At 40.8% G+C, this 22,159-nt stretch overlaps 1 protein-coding gene across 9 annotated transcripts; it reads right to left on the minus strand.

Annotated features, from left to right (window-relative positions):
- Positions 1–2,410: 2,410 nt before the first annotated feature.
- Positions 2,411–22,118, minus strand: REC114 (REC114 meiotic recombination protein). Of its 9 annotated transcripts, none has more exons than XM_053403519.1 (8): positions 21,521–22,118; positions 9,881–9,955; positions 9,528–9,696; positions 8,329–8,418; positions 7,509–7,592; positions 5,156–5,368; positions 4,597–4,650; positions 2,411–3,425 (listed from the first exon to the last, which is right to left on the minus strand). In XM_053403519.1, the coding sequence occupies exons 2-8, from the start codon at positions 9,907–9,909 to the stop codon at positions 3,264–3,266; spliced, it is 801 nt and encodes a 266-aa protein (XP_053259494.1). In that variant the 5' UTR covers positions 9,910–9,955; positions 21,521–22,118; the 3' UTR covers positions 2,411–3,263. The 9 variants fall into 9 exon arrangements, with proteins under 9 accessions (XP_053259494.1, XP_053259493.1, XP_053259495.1 ...); XM_053403518.1 differs by having other exon boundaries at positions 21,498–22,118; XM_053403520.1 differs by lacking the exon at positions 21,521–22,118 and adding an exon at positions 12,256–12,385.
- Between the last annotated feature and the right edge of the window lie 41 nt (positions 22,119–22,159).

Here is a 22,159-nt window from a genome sequence, read left to right on the forward strand (position 1 = left end):
CTATCTCATCCTGGCAAATCCTTCTGCCAACAACGTCTGGAATTCAACTCTCTCTAGGAAAGCAAGGAAAGTTTAGAAGTGTCTTTCCAACAGTTATATTTGAAACATTTTGTTTCATGTAAAGAACGCAATCTCATTTTCTGTTTCATGTAAAGAACGCAATCTCCTTTTTCAGAGAGACTTTCAAGATACAGCAGCCTGTCTGTGGCAAATCACTCCTCAAATGCCTGGAGAGTGTATTTGATAACTCAAAGTCCCAACTGTCTATAGAAATGGAGAAAAATGAAAGGCAACTAACAACTAGGGAAGACCTGATGATTTGAGAAGTCTGCTAAATATCAAATTAAGTTTAGGAAGATATTCCAGCATTGTTGTGACTGAGAACTTTTGAATGTATATCCTTTGCATACATTTTAGACAGGATAAAGGAAACAAACTAATCCTGATGTAAATAGTTAAAATTTCATGTGTTGTAGTGAAACCGTTCAACTCATTTAGGTTTGAAATAACATTTTTTGGAGTTAATAGATTTGAGAAATTTTAAAATGCTGCTCCCTGTTCTAAGTTTCTAATATGAGGCACTAGAGCAAAGCTTTCTAAACTGTGGGTCATGACACTTTAGTGTGTCAGCTACAGTGTGTAGGTGTGTCGTGCAAATGCTCCCTGCACTCCTCCTGGGGCTGGAAAAGGGATAGTTTTAACTTCTGGTTTGCTAGTAAAACTGAATTACCATGTCATGAAATGATGCATGTCTATAAACTGTGTCACTAACATGAAAAGTTTGGAAAGTTGTGTACCAGAGCTTATGTACTGTGTACGTACGCAAGCTTCCCCTCATCTGCCTGTGTGGGAGCTAGCTGTGGCTGCTCAGTGATAAGGGAAAGACATTCTACAGATGTTCTATGTGCAGAGGACAGTGTCACTTCAACTGAACACCAACCAGGCAACTATTTCTCTATTTGCCACCACTTGCTTATGTGTTACTTACGAGCATGGCTGCTGGCTGCTGTTATGTACTGACCTGAATCCTAGAACAAGAGGATCCAGAATGCAGCAGTCTGATTGGTCCGCAGGAGCCATCCAATGCAGCTCCAGGTGGAAGTGAATCAGTGACCTGATTGGCCTGCAGGAGCAGCCAATCAGGCTTCTGGAGGAGGTGAATCTGCAACCTGACTGGCCTACAGGAGCAGCCCGGAATCAGCCAATCACGTAGGGCTCATTGTGTAAATAATGTATATATAGCTAGACGTTTTGGGGAAAATTTCATTCATTGCTACTATGAGCTGAATAAAGAGCATGAAATTCACACTCGACTCTGAGTATATTTCCGCTGCCTACCTGGCTACTTCAGCCTGTCTCCCCTCCAGATCTCTCAGGCACATTTAAATCCAGTAACATAGGCCAAATGGTTCACAGCAACCATACATGCATGTGTGTTCAACCACCCCTTGAGGGTGCCCAGAAACCAGTACAGCCCAGAAATCCAATTAAGCAGTTTATTCAAAAGGTGTATAGAAAACAGAAAACAGAGATCAAAATGAAAATAAAACACTACCAGAATGTTGGAGAAGCAACACATGGTTTTTAGAATGCCCTTGTGTTGTTAATTTATCCATTATTTGCCAGTTTGTGGCTGAGAATCAATAGCACTTTCTTTACTTTCCAATCTCTGTAAACAATAGCCTGTTGGTTTCCATCATCCTTTCCCACTGACTCAGGTCATTTTTTCTGGGATGTCTCAAAATTAGACATTCAAGTCATATTGTCTGGTTTATACCAAATGAGGATGAGGCCTTGAGTTTTCACCTGGCCGTTAGAAGAAAACGGGATTCCTTTTTGAGGGGAGTGGGGCTGTGCTACTAACACTTTTAATGCTGTTCTCAAGGGATCAGTGAATTGGAAATGTGCTCTTAATGAAAAGTTTCTCAGCCACTGATTCAATACATTTCAGACACACTTATTATCTGAACCAATGCACACAGGAGCACCTAATGTAGTTCCTTTCATGGAAAATAGAAATTTTGATGTGTCTTTCATGTTGCACAATTCCATCAAAGTCATATATTTTGAAGCCATTATACTCCTGAAAATAATTGAACTTATCATTACTATAGAGAGATGTTGAACCAGTTCATAAAATCTCAGGAAGATAAGCAGCAGTTTACATGCCGTGTCTACTATATATGTTGGGAAATGGTTTGCCCTGTGTTTTTCAGAGGCCTCTTGAACTGTTGTTACCAAACTTGCATGAGGGTTCCCAAGGTAGGCACAGTGGTTTTCGCCAATGTTAGGATACTAGCTGCCATTCTGAATCAAGATAGTTGGCCTGGAGTGACTTTGCCCAAATTTCGGCTTGGCATGATCGGTCCAAACTGCACCAATTGCAAACTTGGCATGAAATTGAGGCAGGTTGTTTTGTTTTGTTAATATTGGGCCGCTGGGTGCCATTTTAAATTAAGATGGTGGACAAAAACATACTTTGGCAAGACTTTGCCCAACTTTTGGCATGACAGGTCCACATTGCATTGATTTGGTTACCTCTGAAGATACTGTCACCACATCTGAAGGGACACTGCCAAATTTTGTGTAACAGGCCCAACCTGTGCCAATTTTGATACCCCTTAAGATATTGTCACTAACTCAACATGAGGGTTCCTGAGTGGGAAGTGGTGATCTTCATCTACATTTGGATGCCAAACACCCATTCTGAAACAAGGTGTTTGACTGAAATATGACTTTGCTTAATTTTTGGTGTGATGGGTCCTAACTGTGCTGATGTGAATGCCCCTTATGTAGATATTATCCCCTTAATAACTCCAGTTTTTATCCTGTCTCTTGTGGTACAGTCCATCTCATGACCAAGTCTAATAAACACCTTTACAATGAGGTTTTGAAGCCTTCCGAGGGAACTGGTGGCAGCAAAGAACTTAAACAAGACACAGCTACTTCAAACAAGTGAAGCTGAGGGACCAGTTCCCTGACATTGTGGTAGAGGCAGGATTTCTGCATTAAGATTTTACATTCTTATAAAAGACCCTTTTGGGTTAATGTCCTTTCAGCCACAATAACAAAAAGCATTTTTTTTCATAGCAATTTAAAGTTATGTTGTTTTATACATACCTCTAAAACCTGTGTGTATTTTCTGAAGTGTAATAAATGAATAACCTTTTTTAAAAATAAAACCACTAGCTATGGTACTCTTTCTCAGTTATCTATATTGAATTTATCTAATCGTAATACATTTTCATTTATTGCTTTGCTTCCTACTCATCTGTAATTTTTTTCAACTGGTTCTCCACTTCTTGCACAAATGCTGGGAAGCCCTGATCCAAGAGACACAATCGAATGAAACTGCCTAGATCTTCAGCATTCCACTGGGAGTGTTGATATGCAAGAGGAAGTTCTATGTTTGATGTCAACACATACTGCAGAAGCAAGAAGATATGGTCAACTGCTTGCAAATAAAATAACAATGCTTTCTACCAATTTTGCTCTGCCTAATTAAGTCTTTCTCTTGATGAAGTCCAAAGGCATTGGAACAACTTACGTACTCTTTCAGAATTATCCTTTCCCTATTTACTCAGAATAGCTGTTTACCATCCTGCCGGTGAGCACTGGTTGCGGCACCTTCTCTTTTGCCTGAATGTGACACAACATCTTAGTTGGTCTTCCCCCTTGGCCCTTCTTGTGCTTAAGGGCTGCAATACATAGCCTGCTGCAGCTAATTCTTATATAGATTACAGACGTATATATACAGTGTGCATAAAGGGTTTGCATCACTTGAACATTAAGGCGCTTGCTGCAGTTAGATGTTGGGCTGCCTTAATATGCAGGAACATTAAATCAGATAGCTCAGTGGTTGGAGCTTAAGACTCTTAATCTCAGGGTCATGGGTATATATCTCTATCTATATACGTATCACTGTGTTCTGCAGTGTTTACTTCCAAATAAGCATGCACAGAACTGAAGCTTTTGTCTTCTAAATATGCCATTAAAAATAATAAACTGCTTAAAATGCAGAAAACAAGAGGACAGAAACTCTGCATTATGGTCTTATTATACTGTTTGCTTGTTTGTAATTGTATTTTTATATTGTCTTCTTCTTGGGTGTTTTTTTGAGGGGGTTTAGTTGGTCTAGCCCTTTTGTCTCTGGGGGCATTCATAAGAACATGTGGCTCTCTTTTTTGCCTTTTACTACGGTGTCTGGTTCCTCTGAGCTGGCAGTTTTGTCTCCCCTTCCCACTCCTCCATTTACAGAGCACCAGGTTGACTTAACATAAGATAGGGCAGGGCGATGGCCATCCATAGTCAATCATAATAAAATCTGTGAGCATGTCTAGTGTTGTCTTTCTCTTTTCAGTGCACCATGTTCTCAAAGCGAGGCAGACAGGTATCTTGCTCGCAGTGAGGAGGGGCGTTCTGGAGATGGAGGGGTGATTCTTGCCCTTTTAGCTGCAACCAGTGTTTTGATTTTCCTCTTACTTATTAGGGGGTATGTTATTATATGTGTCCTTAGATGAATGTCTGTGTTGTTATCATCAGTTTCGTTATTCTGCTCTGTCAGAGACATTATATGTCCTGTGCTCAACTATTTACCTGTGCTAGCTCTGCTACAGATGCTCTTTCTTGTGCTGGAGGTTGATTTACAATCTAAAAAGTATTGAAGATAAATTCAATAAAATGTATATTGCCAAAGGAACGAAAATAACAGAAAAATGGAATGAATATTTTTTCCAGTTTGTGTGATCCAAAATATTTAGAATTTGTGCGCTCCAAAAATTACTAAAATCAGAAGAGCCTTCTAAAGCATCATTTCACAGCAGACAGCTGGGGTCCAGGTGACCTGAAAATGGTCAAAATCCCATGACATTTGATATCTAAGGGCTATAAAAGTATAAAAAGGTAATCAAAAGAATAGGCAAACATGCATTCCTGGCTGAAACCCATGGGACAACAGTTGGCTATTCCTGCAGGGCCAGCCCTTACATTAGGCATGCAGAGACAACCCCATGAGGCGGGGGTGGGGGGGGCAATCTATTTTGCCAACCCTGTATTCCTATTTTATAGAAGAAATGTAAACAATACACAAAAGTGAAAGCAGTACTTTCCCATTCCTTCTGTCAATCCACCCCCTACACACACCCCATCACCTTACAATGTGCTCCGTTGGTAAATTTTGCTCAGCATCTTTCATCTGACACTCATTATCTAGCAGCAGGCTGTGAACTGGCTGCAATTCCTGTCTTGCTGCATCCATTACTTGAACTGGAACATAATCAGCAAGTTTCTGCACACAGTTATTGCAGTGCTCCTCTGCCTGTGTTTTGGAGTCTCCAATAAACTGAACACGAAACATACGGTGTTGGCTCTATTTCAAAGTCACAAAAGAGAAAATGAAACTAACTTTCCAGCTCCTTAATTTAATTCATGCTGCCTGCCTGTTCTAGGTGTCTATAGATGCAGTGCTAAAACAATCAACCTGGGTATATACATACTTCTACAGTTGTGATATATTACCATCGTTTCCCAATGGAAACTAAGGAGTAGCTAGCAATAGCTTGTACATCTAATACTTGCTTTTTCTGACCAATAGCTCATTTTTTTTATGAAAAGCTTTTCTTTTAGATCTTACTGAATTGATGCAGCATTGACAACACAACTCACAATGGCCACTTACTGTTAAGACCCCTGGGAGCAGTGGTTGGTTGGCTGGCACAACTGTGGCTGAGCTAGGCACCCTCTTCGCATCCTGTGCAGTTGTTGGGGGACAAAATCTTCCTGTGGCTGCGCAAGTGGGTGGGAGCCTGCCTGTTTGAACAGGCCAATGATGGGCAGGCTAGTGGGTATGGCTGCATCATTCATAAAGGAAAGCTCCCAGTGCATTCGGTGATGGGCAAGGCATTGGGTTGGATCCTTGGGGGGGGCAGTGTTGGGAACCCATCCCTGCCACTAAAAATATTTAGGTACCCCAATAAAGGGGTCCAGGAGGCAATGCCTGTCCTGATACCCAGACGGGAGCTAACTAGCCATGGCACGCCTCCTGAGTGGAAGTTCTGGATGGAATGCTCTGATCTGATGTATGTCATAAGGTGACCCTTAATCCAAGGTTGACGCAGCCAAAACATCAATCACCAGTTGGGCTACCAAAACCTAGTTACAATGAAGTTGTGGCCTATTCAAACCCAAGATCTTGTCCTGTGTTCATCTTTCACTCTTCCGGTGGTAGTTGGGTCCTGGCAGCATGCACCCAGTGCCTGGGCCTACAATCCCCAACTCTCACAAGAGCCTTTCGCAAACCATTCAAATTTAACGAGGTGTTGTAATTGTGCATCTCATGTGAGCCCGTGTTATTTATTAACAGGTAATGCTGCTTTTTCTTGTCTATCTTACAGCTGCATAGGCATTATCTGCTTAAATCCCAGCTAGGTCATCCTTTTTTTTCAATTTGGATCAAAGCTGGATTGAAGAAAAACACATCAAAGCACAGTATTTCATAAGAAACAATAAACTCTCAGGTGTGGGGAGTCTTTTTGGCTCACACTCTGATGGGTGGGATACTGATAGTACTTATCGTATTTATTTGAAAAGAACTTAAACGTCACTTGCTTTTTCCAACCTCAGAGCTTCTTTTTCAGGTATTTATTATTTAAAAATCAGTGTTGTATTTAATGTCACTATATTAAGACCTTAATCAAAAACACTGTAGGCTGCTTCATATGGTCATTTTTGCCATACCAATAATTACCAGTCACACAACTTTATGAAGCAAAGTATTTTGTGAACGGTGATTGTTGCAACAGTATTCACAGCTGGCACAATTCTTTAGCAAGGTCTTCAGATATATAAAAAGAGGACTTGAATATATAAATAAATATGACACCTGAATAAGTACATCAAAATATGACGTCTAAGTAAATGATTTCTTGAGTGTACCAGATCGCACGTAGGAACTCCAAATTGTATTTTTATTAAAATAAAATAAAACCACTTCTAATACTTGTGATGAACTATTATAAAACTTTTCCAAAGCATGTAATCCTATTATTTCCATGTTTCTTTGGCATAAAGCTGTCAGGAAGGTAGATTTATAATCAGGCAGCAGGAAACCAAAGAGTACAGAAATTATGGAGGGTTTTTTCCCCCATATAGCATCTGATAGCATTCTTCAGCAAGAAATGCAGCAGTTCCAGATCTGTTTAAGCTGTCAAATTTTCTGTGGTACCGTGGATGATAAGGAAGGAGGGGCCTACCAGACAACATACAGCACAAAACAGAAGGGTTTTCTTTAAATTGGATTTTGTGTGCACATAATCTTAAAATGCCAACAAAATAGATGTGTAAGAAGCACACACATACCTGGAACTATTCAAGGTTTATTAAGTGCAAATAATTAAAGTATAGAATAACGAGGGGAAAGTAATCTAGACAACTGTGTCAGAGAACACCAAAGAGAGAGAGATATATAGAAACATGCTAAGAAAAGAATTTTGAAGCCTGAAACAGCATACCTTTGTTTTTGAACCAAACAAAATGCAATCTGCATTTCTAACTATCTTCAGCCATTGAGAAGCATCAATTAATGAAAAACCTTCCTGGGGGGAAAAAACATGGCTCAATTTATCTACAGAAAAAGCTCTGAAGCAGGAATACATCTTACAGTCTATTTCAAGGGCTAGCTGATCCAAGTCCAGCCTAAAGATAAAGAACCATAAGACGGAAGAGCAGGGGCCTTGAAGTTGCTCATAAACAATTAACAGTTTGACAGGTGCATTAGCATATATACAGTAATGATTAGTAATATTCTGCAGGGATGTTGGATCAAAGTGTATTCAGAGGGGTCAGAGCCCTTAAATGGTTACAGCATCCTGGGGTGGGTGACTAGGGCATTATTCTGTTTTATTTTGTATTCCAGCTAAAATTTAGTCCATCCAGATCAGGACCATGGCATTGGGGAGACTTTCTGTAAATTCTATTTTACAGCTGGATCTAAATTACAAACTCTATGGCTAAAATATCCAGCCAACTTTGTTTTTTCTACTGCACCCCCTAATCTGCTGGGCACCCCTTCCGAGTGCTTGAAAGCTTTCTCACTGTTTTGTGATACTGGGTTTGTCTTAATAAATTATTGCCCAACTGTGAACTTTTAATTGGACTATATGGCTTTCTTTGCATTTTGTGCAAATTTGAAAGCATCTAGCAAAGTTCTTACACTTGCAAACCATTTAAGCAAGTGTTTAGTAAAACCAATATAGCATTCCTACAATGAACACTGTGAAACTGAAGGGATAATTTCAATGGACACAATTACTTATGAAAATGAATACTCACCATTACTTCCTTTCCTCTGGAAATGAAGAAATGGCCAGAAATAACTATGGTAAGAACAAGGAAGCCGGATTCCTTGTTTGATTCCAAAACCTTATTTATAACGACAATGAAGAAGACAATGTGTATGAGGAATATATATTTTGCTTCAAAGCAGCTATTTTTACAACATATACGAATTACTTAAATCTATTGGTGCCTATTGTAAAAAACCATAGTTTTATTCCTTTTGTGTGCAGAAGCAAGTAAGAAATAAATAAATGGAAAACCTCTCTTATTTAGGTCTGACAGCCTTTCGTAAATCATGAGAGGTGCTTAGAGATGAAAGTCTGCTCCAAAATCATGCTGGAAGCCTGCACTTCAATGCTAGAGATTTCACTGAATGGTGTAAGGAACAAAACTCTGAAACTAAAAACAAGTTTAAATCTAACTTAAGAACATAAAGCTTGCTGTATCAGGACCAAGGTCCACTGAACCCACCTTTCTTCCTGCATCCCAATTTCTGTGCCCAATCATATGTCTCTGGATTAGGTCACAAATAGGGCTTGATAGGTTTTACCATCAAATGCTAAGCAGTAGCACATCTAGGACCTTCAACCAGTGCTATTTTTCTAGAAAAAGAGGTGCCGCAACTCACCATGAACACCTCCCTCTTTCTCTTACAATGGCAAGAGAAGTGCTGGAACTGAGTTCCTATGAGTTCCCCCTAAAAAAAACCCCTGCCTACAATAAAATTAGATTATAGACACTGACAGTAGCCCAGCAGGGTACAACATTGATTTCAGTCACAACGATGATCTCGTGTCCCATCAAAGCATACAGACCAAAACCCAAATCAATGCATGGAAAGGCCTTCAGCCACAGTGACACTCTCACTACTCACCTAAGAATCCATTGACAAGGTTGAAGTTTTATAGGTGCAGAATTTTCTTGAACTTTCTAGATTTCTCAAAAACACATACTGCAGCTATTGTTTACTTATGTTAAGTCTCTGAGACTCAAGGTCAGTGCTCAGGGGCAGACAGTTTATTGTTACAAAAGTCTAGTGCCTGCCCCTCTCTCAGCCGAGCAGTGGCAAGAGCCCATGGAGTTCCAAGCACACAAACGGTCTGTGTCCTTTTGGAGAATGAAATACATGCATAGGTGGCATATTTTATTGACATACAGGGTCCTCCATATAGGCTCAGCTAAATTAAGCTTACCTTCCAAGAGCCTGAGGAACTGCCTGATGTTCCAGGTATGAATGTGCCATAACGCTTCAGCATCCATTCTGCAGCGTTAAGGCAAGAAGCAGCATCCTGTGACTGTTCTGTTTCGGGAATTTGGCCTGGCAGTGGTTGTTCTACTCCAGAGCATGAAGCTGGATCACAACTGACCCACCCAATTTTGGGGAAACAATCCGCAGGGTGAACAATATGGAAATAAAATAGAACAAAATGGGAGTGTGGGGGAAGTCCAGGGGAGGTGGGTGGAAATATGAAAAATTGTTAAAGATATATTGTTAGAAAAATCAATTTAAAATATTTTAAAAAAAACAAACAAACAACTGACCCACCCATGGCTGTTACTGCTGCCTGTCGCCATCTTCTAGGCTACAGTCACTTGAGAGGAAACCACAAAATGAGGGAACCTACCAAAATCAATACGATCATAAGATTTAGGCAATGGTCCAATGAAGCCTGTCCATCCTAATACTGGAGGGGCCACAGAAGTGACTTTAGTCCACATTGCTTAAAAAATCTGGGACTAGTAGACCCAGTTTGAGTTGCACAACTCAAACTGATTAATTTTTTGTTGCATATATTTCAACAATCCCAAAGTTTGAGACATACGTTGTAATTTGCCTGTAAGGTTTCGATACCTATCCCCTCTGGATTAAAGAAATAAAAGGATTACAGAACTGAGGAAAGCTGGGAGTTTGTGGGGCCAAAACTGAAGTTTGGAACATTGGAAAATATTGATGAGAACAGGATGAAATAATACCAGGAAAAAGCAGATTTATTCACATAGTGAACTTTTAAAATTCAATGGCTGGGTACATTGGTTTGAGTATGCTTGCTTTAAGGGGACAGCAACTAAGATTTATTTGTCAATGTTCTCAAGGAAATATGTTCTGCCTTTCTCTGGCTGTTTGCTATGAAGACAGCTGTGGGGAAATACCTTAAACCAGATGATCAGCCTTGAAATTCCTATTTTAAAATGGTCAAATGAGGAGATACATGGATTGAAAATTAAAGAGGATTTTGAATGGAAGAACTTTGGAAAAAGTGGAGTGTGCTGTTAAGAAGTAAAAGCAAAACATCTAGTGAAATATAACTATTAGGTTCTACTGTACATTAGATGTCAAATCACCCTGTTTTAATCTAAGGATGAGCAAGCTAATAACTAACTGTAGGTCACTTGGCACATGATAAAATTTATGTATAATATTTTGACAGCATGGATAAAACAGAAAACTATACTTGGTTGATTTGCATTAAATTATGACTCAGTGCTCAGTTGCCGCACTCTCCTTTTGATGCTACTTTCTATAAGAAAATGAAATGAAAGTATCATTTTGAAATGCGTATTAAGTCAACAAGCTACTATTACAGAACTTTATTCTAGTGTTCTCTAACACAAACAATTTATGTAACCACAGCAATCTTTAAAATTCTCCTAAAACCTTCTCAAATGTTTTTCTTGCTAAGGGTCACATGTCGTTTTTGTTTAGCCAACTTGTTATAATTTTGATAGATTTTAAGCACAAACAAGGAGGTAATAAATGTTATTGCTGTCCATGTAAGCCACCACCACCCAGAAAGTCACTTCTGTCTCCTCTTCCCACCCTATTTTGTTCAAAAGTCTGTCATGGCAGAAATTCTGTGCATGGTACTACCAAACTCTGTGAATACCCTTTGCAATGTTCAAATTGTAGGATCAAGGCCCAAATTCAGCTTGAAGAAAAGAGCACAATGGCAGCGTGCCCAGCAGGTCTTCAGTGCAACTGTTTGTTTGAATGATTATTTCACATGTGCAACTGCATTGCCTCATGTGTGTGTGTGGGGGGGATGATGTTCCATTTTTTGACTATTATTTACAAACACACACAATTCTATTGTCAGACTAAAGATGTATGCTGCCTTCTTTGTCCAAAAATAGGCTTCTCACTGGGTTTAGAAAACAATAAAGGCAAAACAGATTAACAACAGAAATCAGAATTATAGAAGAGCTGCTTCATAGAAAGAAAAAAGCAGTCAGGAGCTGAGGCACTTGGTTAGGCCTTTGGGGGGGGGGGACTCTTAGAAAATATGCCGCCTTCAAATTAAAAATCCCAGTGATTTGGATCCCTATCCCAGCCGTTTCCCATATTTTGTCTCACAGGCCTGAACTAACATCCATTTACAGAACCTGTGCAATTTCCTCAGTTGAGGAGGCCTAAGAGATGAGGGCCTGCATCCAGTCAAAAAGCCTGCTGAAAATATGAACAGTGGCTTGACAAGACAGGCTCTTGAAGGAGCAAAGAGAAGTCACCTCAAAAGGCAACCCCTCTATTCTGTCTGAGGGTTAGATACTGTTGAGAACTCAGAAGGGATGGTGTTAAGATACTGATTTTTAAGATTTTCCACAACAACCGTTTGAAAAAGCAGGCTGGAATCCTTTGTATTTCCTCGCATCTTATAGTGCTTAGCTTCCCCAACATATCCCAACTGTTTCATTCTTGTCCTTAACACAGATTATTTACATTCTATTTCTATGCCTTTCAAATATTTATTCAGTCATACAAATTTTTGGTTTGTCTGTAGTAAATGTAGGGGTGTAGCATCATGGGGAGTGTTACGGTGTTTCCAGATAGGGTCTTAATATTGCATAAAATATCGATGAGGCATCACAAATACGAAATCTATAAGTATGGAATTGTTAACCGTTTTTAAAGAAGGGTAATTTGACCTTTGTTATAAAGAATGAATTTCTTGTAATAGCAGCACTCCTGCTAATGGCATGAATTGGAAAGGATTGGAAACAGCTGGTAGAAAAACCGGGATGGGCTGTCCTGAGTGGTAAGGAGGGAGGAAATATGGTGTGTATAGGATATGGGTTTATGATTTAGTGTCCCCCAGTCGTGTACCTGGGGGAGCGCATTGGGTGGCATTTACATTGGGGGCAACATGCCGGAGCCCGAAGTGACGCCCAAGTCCAGGGCGTCCCAGAGCACGGTGCGCCACTCCCCAAAGCAGTGCAGTCTGGGGCTGTGTTTGCAGGGCACTGGGCGGCTGAGAAGGGCGCAACTGGGACTTGCTGGCCCCGTAGCACATCTGAGCCATGGTGTCTCTTCTGGGAGTGATGTGCTGGCTCAGACACCTGCAAGTACCGTATGGCCAGAAAAAGCAGCATGGGGCTGGCCCTGCAGGCTCCACGAAGTTGCTGCGCTATGCTCAGGCACTTTTATTTCAGTAGTGCGCCCTGCTCCACAGGTGGCTTGCCTTGCTCCCTAGCAGCTAGCTATGCTGCTGGTGTCCCCAGAAATTACTGGGTTTTGCTTCCTTTGTTATCTTTCCTCCCCCCCCCCCCCTTCCCACAGCTTCACTGCTTTTGAAGCTTCCCTATCTGTGCCCAATCCTACGCATGTTTACTCAGAAGTGGGTCCCATTGCAATTAATAATAATATTCAGTAAGGTTATGTATAGAGGATTTGCCACCTCAGTTGGGGGTAAGGGCTCGCCTACTAATTTTCTGCTATGCACTCATTTGTGTTAGCCTTTAGCTTCCCTCCCGAGGAGTTCAGGGTTCTCCCCCTCTTCAACTTACCCTCCCAACAATTAAGTATATAAGTTGAGAGCCAGCTAGCAAGGGGATTCTGCAAGCTGGTGGGAGCCCAAAGTCTGAAGATATCATGGGAGCACCCGGACAAATTCAAATATATCACCATAATTAGAGTAGGTGTATTACACAAAATATGCACCTTTTTTTGCCTCCACTAGTGCACGGTTTCAGGACCAGGATTGCATGGTTTGTGCATCGAGTAGGCAAAATTGCAGATGTTTCAGTAGCAGGAGTAATGTAATGGATGGTCACAAGAATAATCAAGCAGTGAGACTGACATGCATGCAGAAGACATTGTATATTTGGATGACACAATGAACAGCATAAGCAACCTGTCAACATACGTATATGCACTTTTGTAACCTGAGAAAATCTTTAATAAAAACTTATTTTTTAAAATAGCAATCCTTTTGAAGAATAAAAAAGCTCTTTGACGAGTACCATAACTACCCAAGATGTTAGACATGGTGGAAATTATCATGAGAAAGTGATTGGTTGTTTCACCTGACATGCTCCATCCAAGGAATGACAGACTAATACTGTCAAGGACTGGACAGAGGAGGAATGGTAGAGACCACCTCCCCAGCTTGAACCTTCCAGAGAAGAGGAAGACAGGTTTTGTTCTGTTTAACCAGTTTTTCTTTGTGCCTCCTGATCTTGCTATGCTTGTTGTATTTGGAGCCAGGAAGGTATTTCCTTGTAGACAAATTGGCCAGTCTAGAGGTTTTGCCTTCCCTATAGCAAAATATCACAACTTTGGCTGTTAAGACACTGGGTGGAATCCTAGTCTTCAAGCTTTGGGTGAAGAGGGTTTATCTGCTTAAAATAATTTTAAGTCGCAGGTTTCTGTGGCAAAAAAGCAATTAACAAATTCAATAAATAAAGTAATAGCCCTGTTCAATTATGTATTCTGGGAAACTGACAGGGAAAGGCATTGTGGCAACGTGCTCAGTGAAGCCATTTTGAGAGTTAAAATGTTAAGCAAGGAAGCCATTTTGTTGATCTAGGCCAGGCCCCCATATCCAGTAAATACACTCAAGACACCCACTACCCAGACACACACAGAGATAGGCTGATAAGGATTACCAAACAAGGACATGGAAGGGTAATGCCCTACTCCTCATGCCCTGTCTCTAGGCAGAACCTATTGTAGCTATCAGAGTATGTGTAATGCTATAACTTTTGATTGGATAAAGACCTGATTCAAGAATGTATAAAGGGAAGCCTCCCCTGTTGGGGAGGGCCGGACTTCGGAACTTATTCCTCCGTGCCATTGCTTGCTGCCGGCAAACAATTAAAACTTTCTTGCTTTCAGTGGCGTAGCGTGGGGGGGTGCAGGGGGGGCCAGCTGCACCAGGTGCAACATCTGGGGGGGGGGGCGCTCGCACTCGCAGCTCTCTGCCCCTACCTGGCTCACTCACTCTCTCTCAGCGCTGTCACAGATTTCGCAAAAAATTCGCTATTGTCACACGGATCCTCCTCCTAGCCAATCAGGAAGTGGGATCCACTTCCTCATTGGCTGAAAGGCGAATGCATGCAATTGGCTGAGCTGCCGAGCAGGAGACGGGAGGACTCGAGGAGACGCGGGGAACTGAGTAGAAGCCGCTGCTGCAGGTAAGTCTCTCTGCATTGAAAGGGGGCACGTTGGTCTCTCTGCATTGAAAGGGGGCACGCTGGTCCTTCTGCATGTTGAGCTGACCAGAAGGATTGAAGTTTGGTTGGTTCAACAGTGACGAGACAGATTTCGATCCATATGTAGCTGTTCCAGCTCAACATAAGTTGATGTAAGCCAGTGGGTCTAGCAACCTTTAATTTATTTATTTATTTTTGCTGAAAGAGTAAAGCAATAGGCATGAAGGTGAATAAACATTATGTTAAGAGTAAAGAAATGATTATACAATGAAGGGGTGCTAAAAGTGCAGCAAGGCAAGAAAGTGATTTTCTTTTTTTAGAATTTTAGCAGAATACTACACCTATATCATGCCATACAAAAAAGAATCTGGTGCACAAGGCAGGAAAAGGAGAAAGATAGAGACAGATCAACAAGCTAAGTTAGCTGGAAGCCTTCACTGGTTTTTGGTGAGTACTGCTGAAATTACAGCAGGACCACAGGAGACTCATAATCCTGATCCTGTGTCGGTGGACATTCCTGTTCCTGCATTAGAAGCAGAGAGAGTTTCATCTAATGATGTTTATACTCAGCCAAATCTGCCAGAAAATATTGACCAAAATGTTTTTACTGATATTGGCTATTGGCCTGAAACCATGGATGAAACCTTGAAAACTGAACTTGTCAGGCGAGGGACAGAGGAACTGCATCTATGCTCACCGAAATAACTCGACTTCGGCACCACATTATCTTGTATAAGGAGGTCAATCCTGATGAGCAGGTTGCAAACTGGTCAGCTTTAGATTTGCTTCGCTGGGTGTATAAGTGGAAGCTGCAAGAAAGTTTAACTAACTTTGTTGTCACATTAAGAATCTTTCTTACTATCACTGTTTCTACAGCGAGTTGTGAAAGAAGTTTCTCAAAACTTAAACTAATTAAAACATACCAGCGATCTACAATGAGCCAAGAAAGACTGAGTAATCTAGCAATACTGTCCATTGAGAGACTTTAATGTAGATTTCAATTCCGTTGTTGAAAAATTTGCGCTAATTAAAAGCAGGCGAATTTAAATTAATCTGTATATACAGATTGATATCTTGCACTTCTATTAAAGAATTACAATTAGAGGTACAGGATTGAGGGAGTTGGCTCCATCTAGCCCAGTCTTGGATCATCTCCAGGGTATGGTTCCATTTTGATGTTTAGTTTTTGTTCTTGATATTTTTTGTCGTTTACGATGGTTGTGAGATGACATATAATAGCATGGCCCATGCTAGGTTACTACATTTGTAGATTTGTATTCATAGACCTGCTGAAAATGTGGAGAATGTGTAATGCATGTTCGCACTCAATAAAGTGTTTGAAAATAAACTTGTATTTAGATGCATTTTACTTTAATTACATCAGTATTTTCACAACAAACAATACATGTGCTTAGGGGGTAAGGGTTTCTTTAACTAATCTAGTGGAAGAGACTCAAGTGCTAAAATCCACGGGTTAGGGGGCACAAATTACTTGCCTTGCCCCGGGTGCTGACAACCCACACTACGCCACTGCTTGCTTTATTTCTCTGTTGCTGCATGGTCATTTGACTGGCCTGACCGTTTGCTACACGCTAACCTTTGATGTGCCATCTAATAGGACTGTTGATCTGAAAGGTGTCAAAACTATCACCATGAAAATCTCCGGACATGAGAAAACCCGTACAGCTGTGTTGTCTTGCTGTGCAGACGGCACCAAATTGCCACCCATGTTAATTTTCAAAAGGAAAACATTTCCAAAAGAAGTGATTCCAAGAGGAGTTGTTGTACATGTTCAGTGAAAGGATGGATGGATGAAAATGGAATGAGAGTATGGCTTGAAAAAGTGTGGTCCAAACGTCCTGGAGGGCTTCTGAAAAAACCTGCCTTATTAGTACTTGACCAGTTTAGAGCACATATTAGCAAAACTACAAAAAAGTGCTTTAAAGAAGTGAAGACTCACCTAGCTGCAATTCCTGGAGGTCTTACCAACCAGTTTCAACCTCTCGACGTTTCCATCAACAAGCCATTTAAGGTCTTTATGCGAGAAGAGTGGAACAAATGGATGGCTGCTGGTAATCATGATCTGACACCTACTGGATGAATGAAGAGGCCCACTATCACTCAAGTTTGTGAATGGGTGAAAACATCATGGCACTCGGTGAAGGAGGAAATCATTGTCCAGTCATTCAAAAAAATGTGGCATTAGCAATGCTTTGGATGGAAACAAAGATGGTATCTTATATGAAGATAGCAAAGAAAGTAATGTCAGTGATTGTGAGCAACTGAGCTTCATAAATTCTGACTCTAGCAATGATGAGTTCTTGGGGTTCACAGAACAGAAGAGTACTTGAACCTTAAAGTCTCTCTTCGTTTGTTAATGACAGTGGTGATGGTTCTCAATGCCACTGTTGACTGCTGTTCACTTTACATGGTTGAAATATTATTCTGATATACCAGTAGTTTATCCTATGGAGCGAAAAATACAGTATGCTAAAAGAATGAAAAGGAAGTACAGTGGTACCTCAGGTTAAGTACTTAATTTGTTCCAGAGGTCTGTATTTAACCTGAAACTGTTCTTAACCTGAAGCACCACTTTAGCTAATGGGGCCTCCTGGTGCCGCCATGCCACCGGAGCATGATTTCTGTTCTCATCCTGAAGCAAAGTTCTTAACCTGAAGCGATATTTCTGGGTTAGCGGAGTCTGTAACCTGAAGCGTATGTAACCTGAAGCGTATGTAACCCGAGGTACCACTGTATCCACATTGGCTGAAAGCGTCCTGAAGAAGTTTACTCAAGCCTGAGAACTTGGGAAAGGATCTGGAGTGGAAGCATTTTTGGTTCCCCCATTCCCTGCACTGAGATGGGCCTCTTGATAAATTCTAGATTGCACGTGTAAAAGTCAGTATAAGATACAGAGACCACTAAATTTAAGACTGCCTCATAAAACAAGGGGCTCCAGTGCCTCCCTCTCTATTCCACAAGGCCTTCCCCATCATGTGTATTTGCTCTTATTGTGTACATACTTCCTGATAAAGTTCAGTAGAAATGCCATTTCTTTCCTGCAGTTGCACCTTGTTAAGTCATATGTTTGTCACATCTTGTTTCCAATTGCTTTTTATCTGGAATACTAACTTTCATTGGCATAGGTATTTGAGTTGGTTTTGTCATGATGCTTTTACTCTTGGACTCTTCCCATGCGTTTATGTTCATTCCCCCACCCCTTGCTAATAAGATGCTGACCTTTGCCAGACATTCCTCTTTGATTTATAGAGCTTCAATCTTCCCATTCCCAAGAGCAATTTTTCTCCTTTTTACTAAATTATTTAATCTTATTTAAATGATCTTACTAGATTTTGGCTGAAGAACCCTATTTTCCCTAATGGAGGGAAGTGAGCTTGAGAACATTGTGTTTCTTTCCCTTGTTATAAACCTTGTCCAGATTGAGAACTTCTCATCACAAGGGTATTTAGAATGATTGGGGGGAAGAGGGATTGCTCAGTGATTGGCACAACCCTATTTTGCTTCAATACATCTGGCTCATCTCAATCTTATTATTATTCAGAATAAAATCTTTGTATTTTTCTCATCAACTTTGTTTCTGCAATAATGAAGTTTGAAAGGAAGTGAAAGTCCCAAGCCCGTCGTCTTTAAGATAGGAAGCTGCCTTGTAACAAGCCAGAGCAAGGAGCAGTGTGGTGGGACAGTACAACATCTGGCCTGTGTGCATGGGGATGTGGTCTGGGCATGTACGGTATATAAGAAGCATCCACTGGATCAGGCCAATGGGCCATCTAACCCAACACCCATCCTGTTCTCAGACACTTGTAGAAAACATGCAGGCAGGACCAAGCACAAGAGTGATCTCCCCTCCTAAGGTTTCCCGCAACTGGTAAAAATAATCTCCATCCACTTTTTTCCTGCCTTGCTTAATTTAACACATCTTGTTGGCTCTTTCTTGCCTTTTTTTTTATACGTACACTCCAGGAAAAAATATTTAAGACTAGGCAAGACATACATTAATGAGAAAGCAGCAAAACAGTTTGTGCATTACATTCTTTGCGTGCCTTTTTCCACAACAGGTCCGGAGGGTGGCAGCATGAAACGGGCCTTTTCTGTTTGTGGAATGCTCACCCCCAGGGAGGTTTGACTGAAGCCTTCCTTATACACCTTTAGGAGCCAGGCAAAAATGTTCCTCTTTAACTAATAATAATAATAATATTGCAGAAAATCTGTGTCTAAGTCAAAGACAAACTGAGTAAAGCAAATTTCTTTGAGTGAATATGAAAGATTCTCTCAGGTAAATCTTATACTAACTTCATTGTCTCTGCTTATAAGGACAATTTATTCATGGGTGTTCATCAAGATGGTAGGACCCCCTCTTACTCAGTTCAACCCTACCCAATATGTGGAATTATGGTCGCTACATGAACGTCATTCTGCAGTTGATACAAAAAGCAGGAAGCTATCTAAAGACGAGGTACATTGCAGGATATGTGGCACTTACTGCAAGAACTTCATGGTAATTATACCTTTTTTTCCTACAAAAAAGCACTATTAGGGTGGTTACCCTCAGAGGCGGAAGGATCCAATGGGTTTCCAAACAGTTCTGGGGGATTTCCTGGCTGTTATAACTGGTGCTCCTGTCCATGACGTGGCTGACCTCTGGGACATCCAAATGGCTCAGGTTGTTGAGCACCATCTCCCACTTTATGGAGCCCGTTAGGCTCCTTGGTATACTCCTGGCCTTTAGGCAAAGAAACAAGCTGGGAGATAGCTTGAATACAAGCAGATGAAAATACATTCAAATACAATCAAACACTGGTGAAAGCTCAACACTTAAATCTATCTTGTGGCAGTGCAGTGAAGTCAGCAAAGTCTAACAAGCAACCCTACTAGTGCTATCCCTGTATGAAATGGTATTTGGATATAATAATGCAGGAACAATATGTAACTAGAAACAGCTCAGAAATTACAGAAAAGCATTTCATATTGAGGGAACATGGTAGACAAGAACTTCTAGGTAAGCACTGCCATCTTGTGGGTAATTCAAAGGGGAAGCTACCAAAAAATCATACTAATTGAAATGGCAAATATTTTTGGATAAATCACTTTGTGACTGTGTTTGATTAATGACTTAACTGTAATAATATTAATGACTTAACTGTAATACTAATTCAGCTAATTCTGCAGTTACTATTCTTTCTATTCACTATGTAGAGGAAAAAATCCTTCAGGAAAAAATACAGAATTTCCCCCGCTTCACAGTATGTTCTCAATCTTCCACCAGGACCATTGAGATAAAGCAGAAAACAAACAGACTCCTTGTGATTTCTATATTGATTAAAGGTAAGGGTAAAGGGACCCCTGACCATTAGGTCCAGTCGTGACCGACTCTGGGGTTGCGGCGCTCATCTCGCTTTATTGGCCAAGGGAGCCAGTGTACAGCTTCCGGGTCATGTGGCCAGCATGACTGAGCCGCTTCTGGCAAACCAGAGCAGCGCACGGAAACACCGTTTTACCTTCCCACCGTAGCGGTACCTATTTATCTACTTGCACTTTGACGTGCTTTCGAACTGCTAGGTTGGCAGGAGCTGGGACTGAGCAACGGGAGCTCACCCCATCGCGGGGATTCGAACCGCCGACCTTCTGATCAGCAGTGGTTTAACCCACAGCGCCACCCGCGTCCCATCTATATTGATTAGTGTGGTCTAAATGCCCATGACCATTAAAAGTTTATTTTCTTCAATATATTTCAAGATCACTGCCCAAATTGTCAATGGGCAGCCATGTTAGATACTCTTGCAGCAAACAATGAGCCTCATAGTACCTTACAGACTCAATTTTTCTTTTACCAAAGGTGGACTTTTTGTTGATTAAAGCCCACATCATCATATCCTGTGATTAGATATACACTTAGGTCCTGAAGAAAATAAACTATGGCACAAACAACCTTGATATAAAAGGCTATTACCATTTGTTTACTGGGGTGTGAAAAGGATAGATCACAATTCTTGCACTGAATGCTGAACAATGCATTATTGTTGTTAAACAGCAAGAACTCTCTTCCCAGAGTATTAGTTATGCCTTCCAAATGCACCCAATATGCACTCTTACTTGAAGAATGTAAAACCCCTTGGTGGACTACAAATACTCTAATATTTTTATCTAGAAATCTATTAAACACAACTCTGGAACCCATTGAAGAGCTTTAAAAAAATTAACATTCTGCTACTCCACACGAGGCTCTCAAGCCTAGTTTCCTTTTTATTCTATGTTACTGCATTTTGAACATATAGAGAAGCATCACCTGTTTTCATTTTGTATTTTTAATCAATCCACTAAGTATTCCTGGGGCATTTTTAATTCCTGAGATTTTAGGGGCTGTGGCTGAATACCTGCCTTTACTATGGCAACCCAGTCAGATGGGTGTGGCACAAATTTTTTGTTGCTGTTGCTAATGCAGTGTTTCCCAAACTTAAAATAACCATATACTCCTTTTGAAAGTTTAGACTTAATGGTGTACCTCTTCTTGGAAGATTAATTGGGGATTGTTTTAAATACTATTTTATCCAGCCTAAATTCTGCCATATCCTTTTGAAACCCTTTCGTGTACCCCTGTAGGTACAGCATTTCTCCCCCAAAAGACATCATGAAGCCCCAAAATACTTCAGCAGCCTTACAGCCTCTAAATAAAAAGTGGCAAATAATATAATTGTTGTTAATAATAAAAAGCTGACCTTTATGTTTATTAGTTACCCACCCTTAACGATAAGGTCCCAGGTGGGATCCAACGACAAAAAAAGACCCCATGTTGCAAATGATTTAGCACAGAAAAATAAAGCGGGCTCCTAAAATACACATCTCCAGTAGCAAAAGCAAGGATAAAGATTTGCACAGAAGATACAGGAGACCAACATCGCTCCTAGAACAATGCCTGGTTCAAAAAGTAGGCTTTTAAAAAATCATAAAAGGTATGAATGGAATTTAATTGAAATCTAAAAAGGCGAAGTGGCGATCACACTACACATAAGTTTACATTAATTTTCTTTGCTAGTAAGCCTCAGCGTATTTTCTTTCTTTTTTTGCCACGTGCTCCAGCGCTCTAACTTTTAAAGCTGAAACGCCTGCATCTTTCAAGTTAAGATTTTACTTTGCAGCAACCTCTTCCCTAGAGAAAAAAATACACACCCAAAAATATAAACCTCTCCTTATGAGAAACAAGAATCGATCCCCGCTTCTCCCCGTTATTAACAAAAACCCACGGAGCTCCCTAATCAACCACCATGAACGGGCGTGCGGGGCGGAAACGCTCAACGATTTCACGCATGCGCGTTTCCATAGGCTAGTGGCCCAGAACGCTTTACGGCCCATAGGCTTCGGGGATAACGACGCTTGCCTT

Source organism: Podarcis raffonei, chromosome 9, assembly GCF_027172205.1.
Source record: "Podarcis raffonei isolate rPodRaf1 chromosome 9, rPodRaf1.pri, whole genome shotgun sequence".
Classification (NCBI taxonomy): Eukaryota; Metazoa; Chordata; class Lepidosauria; order Squamata; family Lacertidae; genus Podarcis; species Podarcis raffonei.

What these genes read in the sequence shown, in the direction of transcription:
- REC114 (XM_053403519.1), bottom strand. Translation starts at nt 9,909, where the DNA reads ATGGCGACAGGCAGCAGTAACAGCCATGG. An exon ending in CCAGAGGAAAGGAAGTAATG is followed by an intron (nt 7,593 to 8,328) that starts GTGAGTATTCAT and finishes TTTTCCCCCCAG; the next exon opens with GAAGGTTTTTCATTAATTGA. An exon ending in TGTTTGGTTCAAAAACAAAG is followed by an intron (nt 5,369 to 7,508) that starts GTATGCTGTTTC and finishes ACTTTGAAATAG; the next exon opens with AGCCAACACCGTATGTTTCG.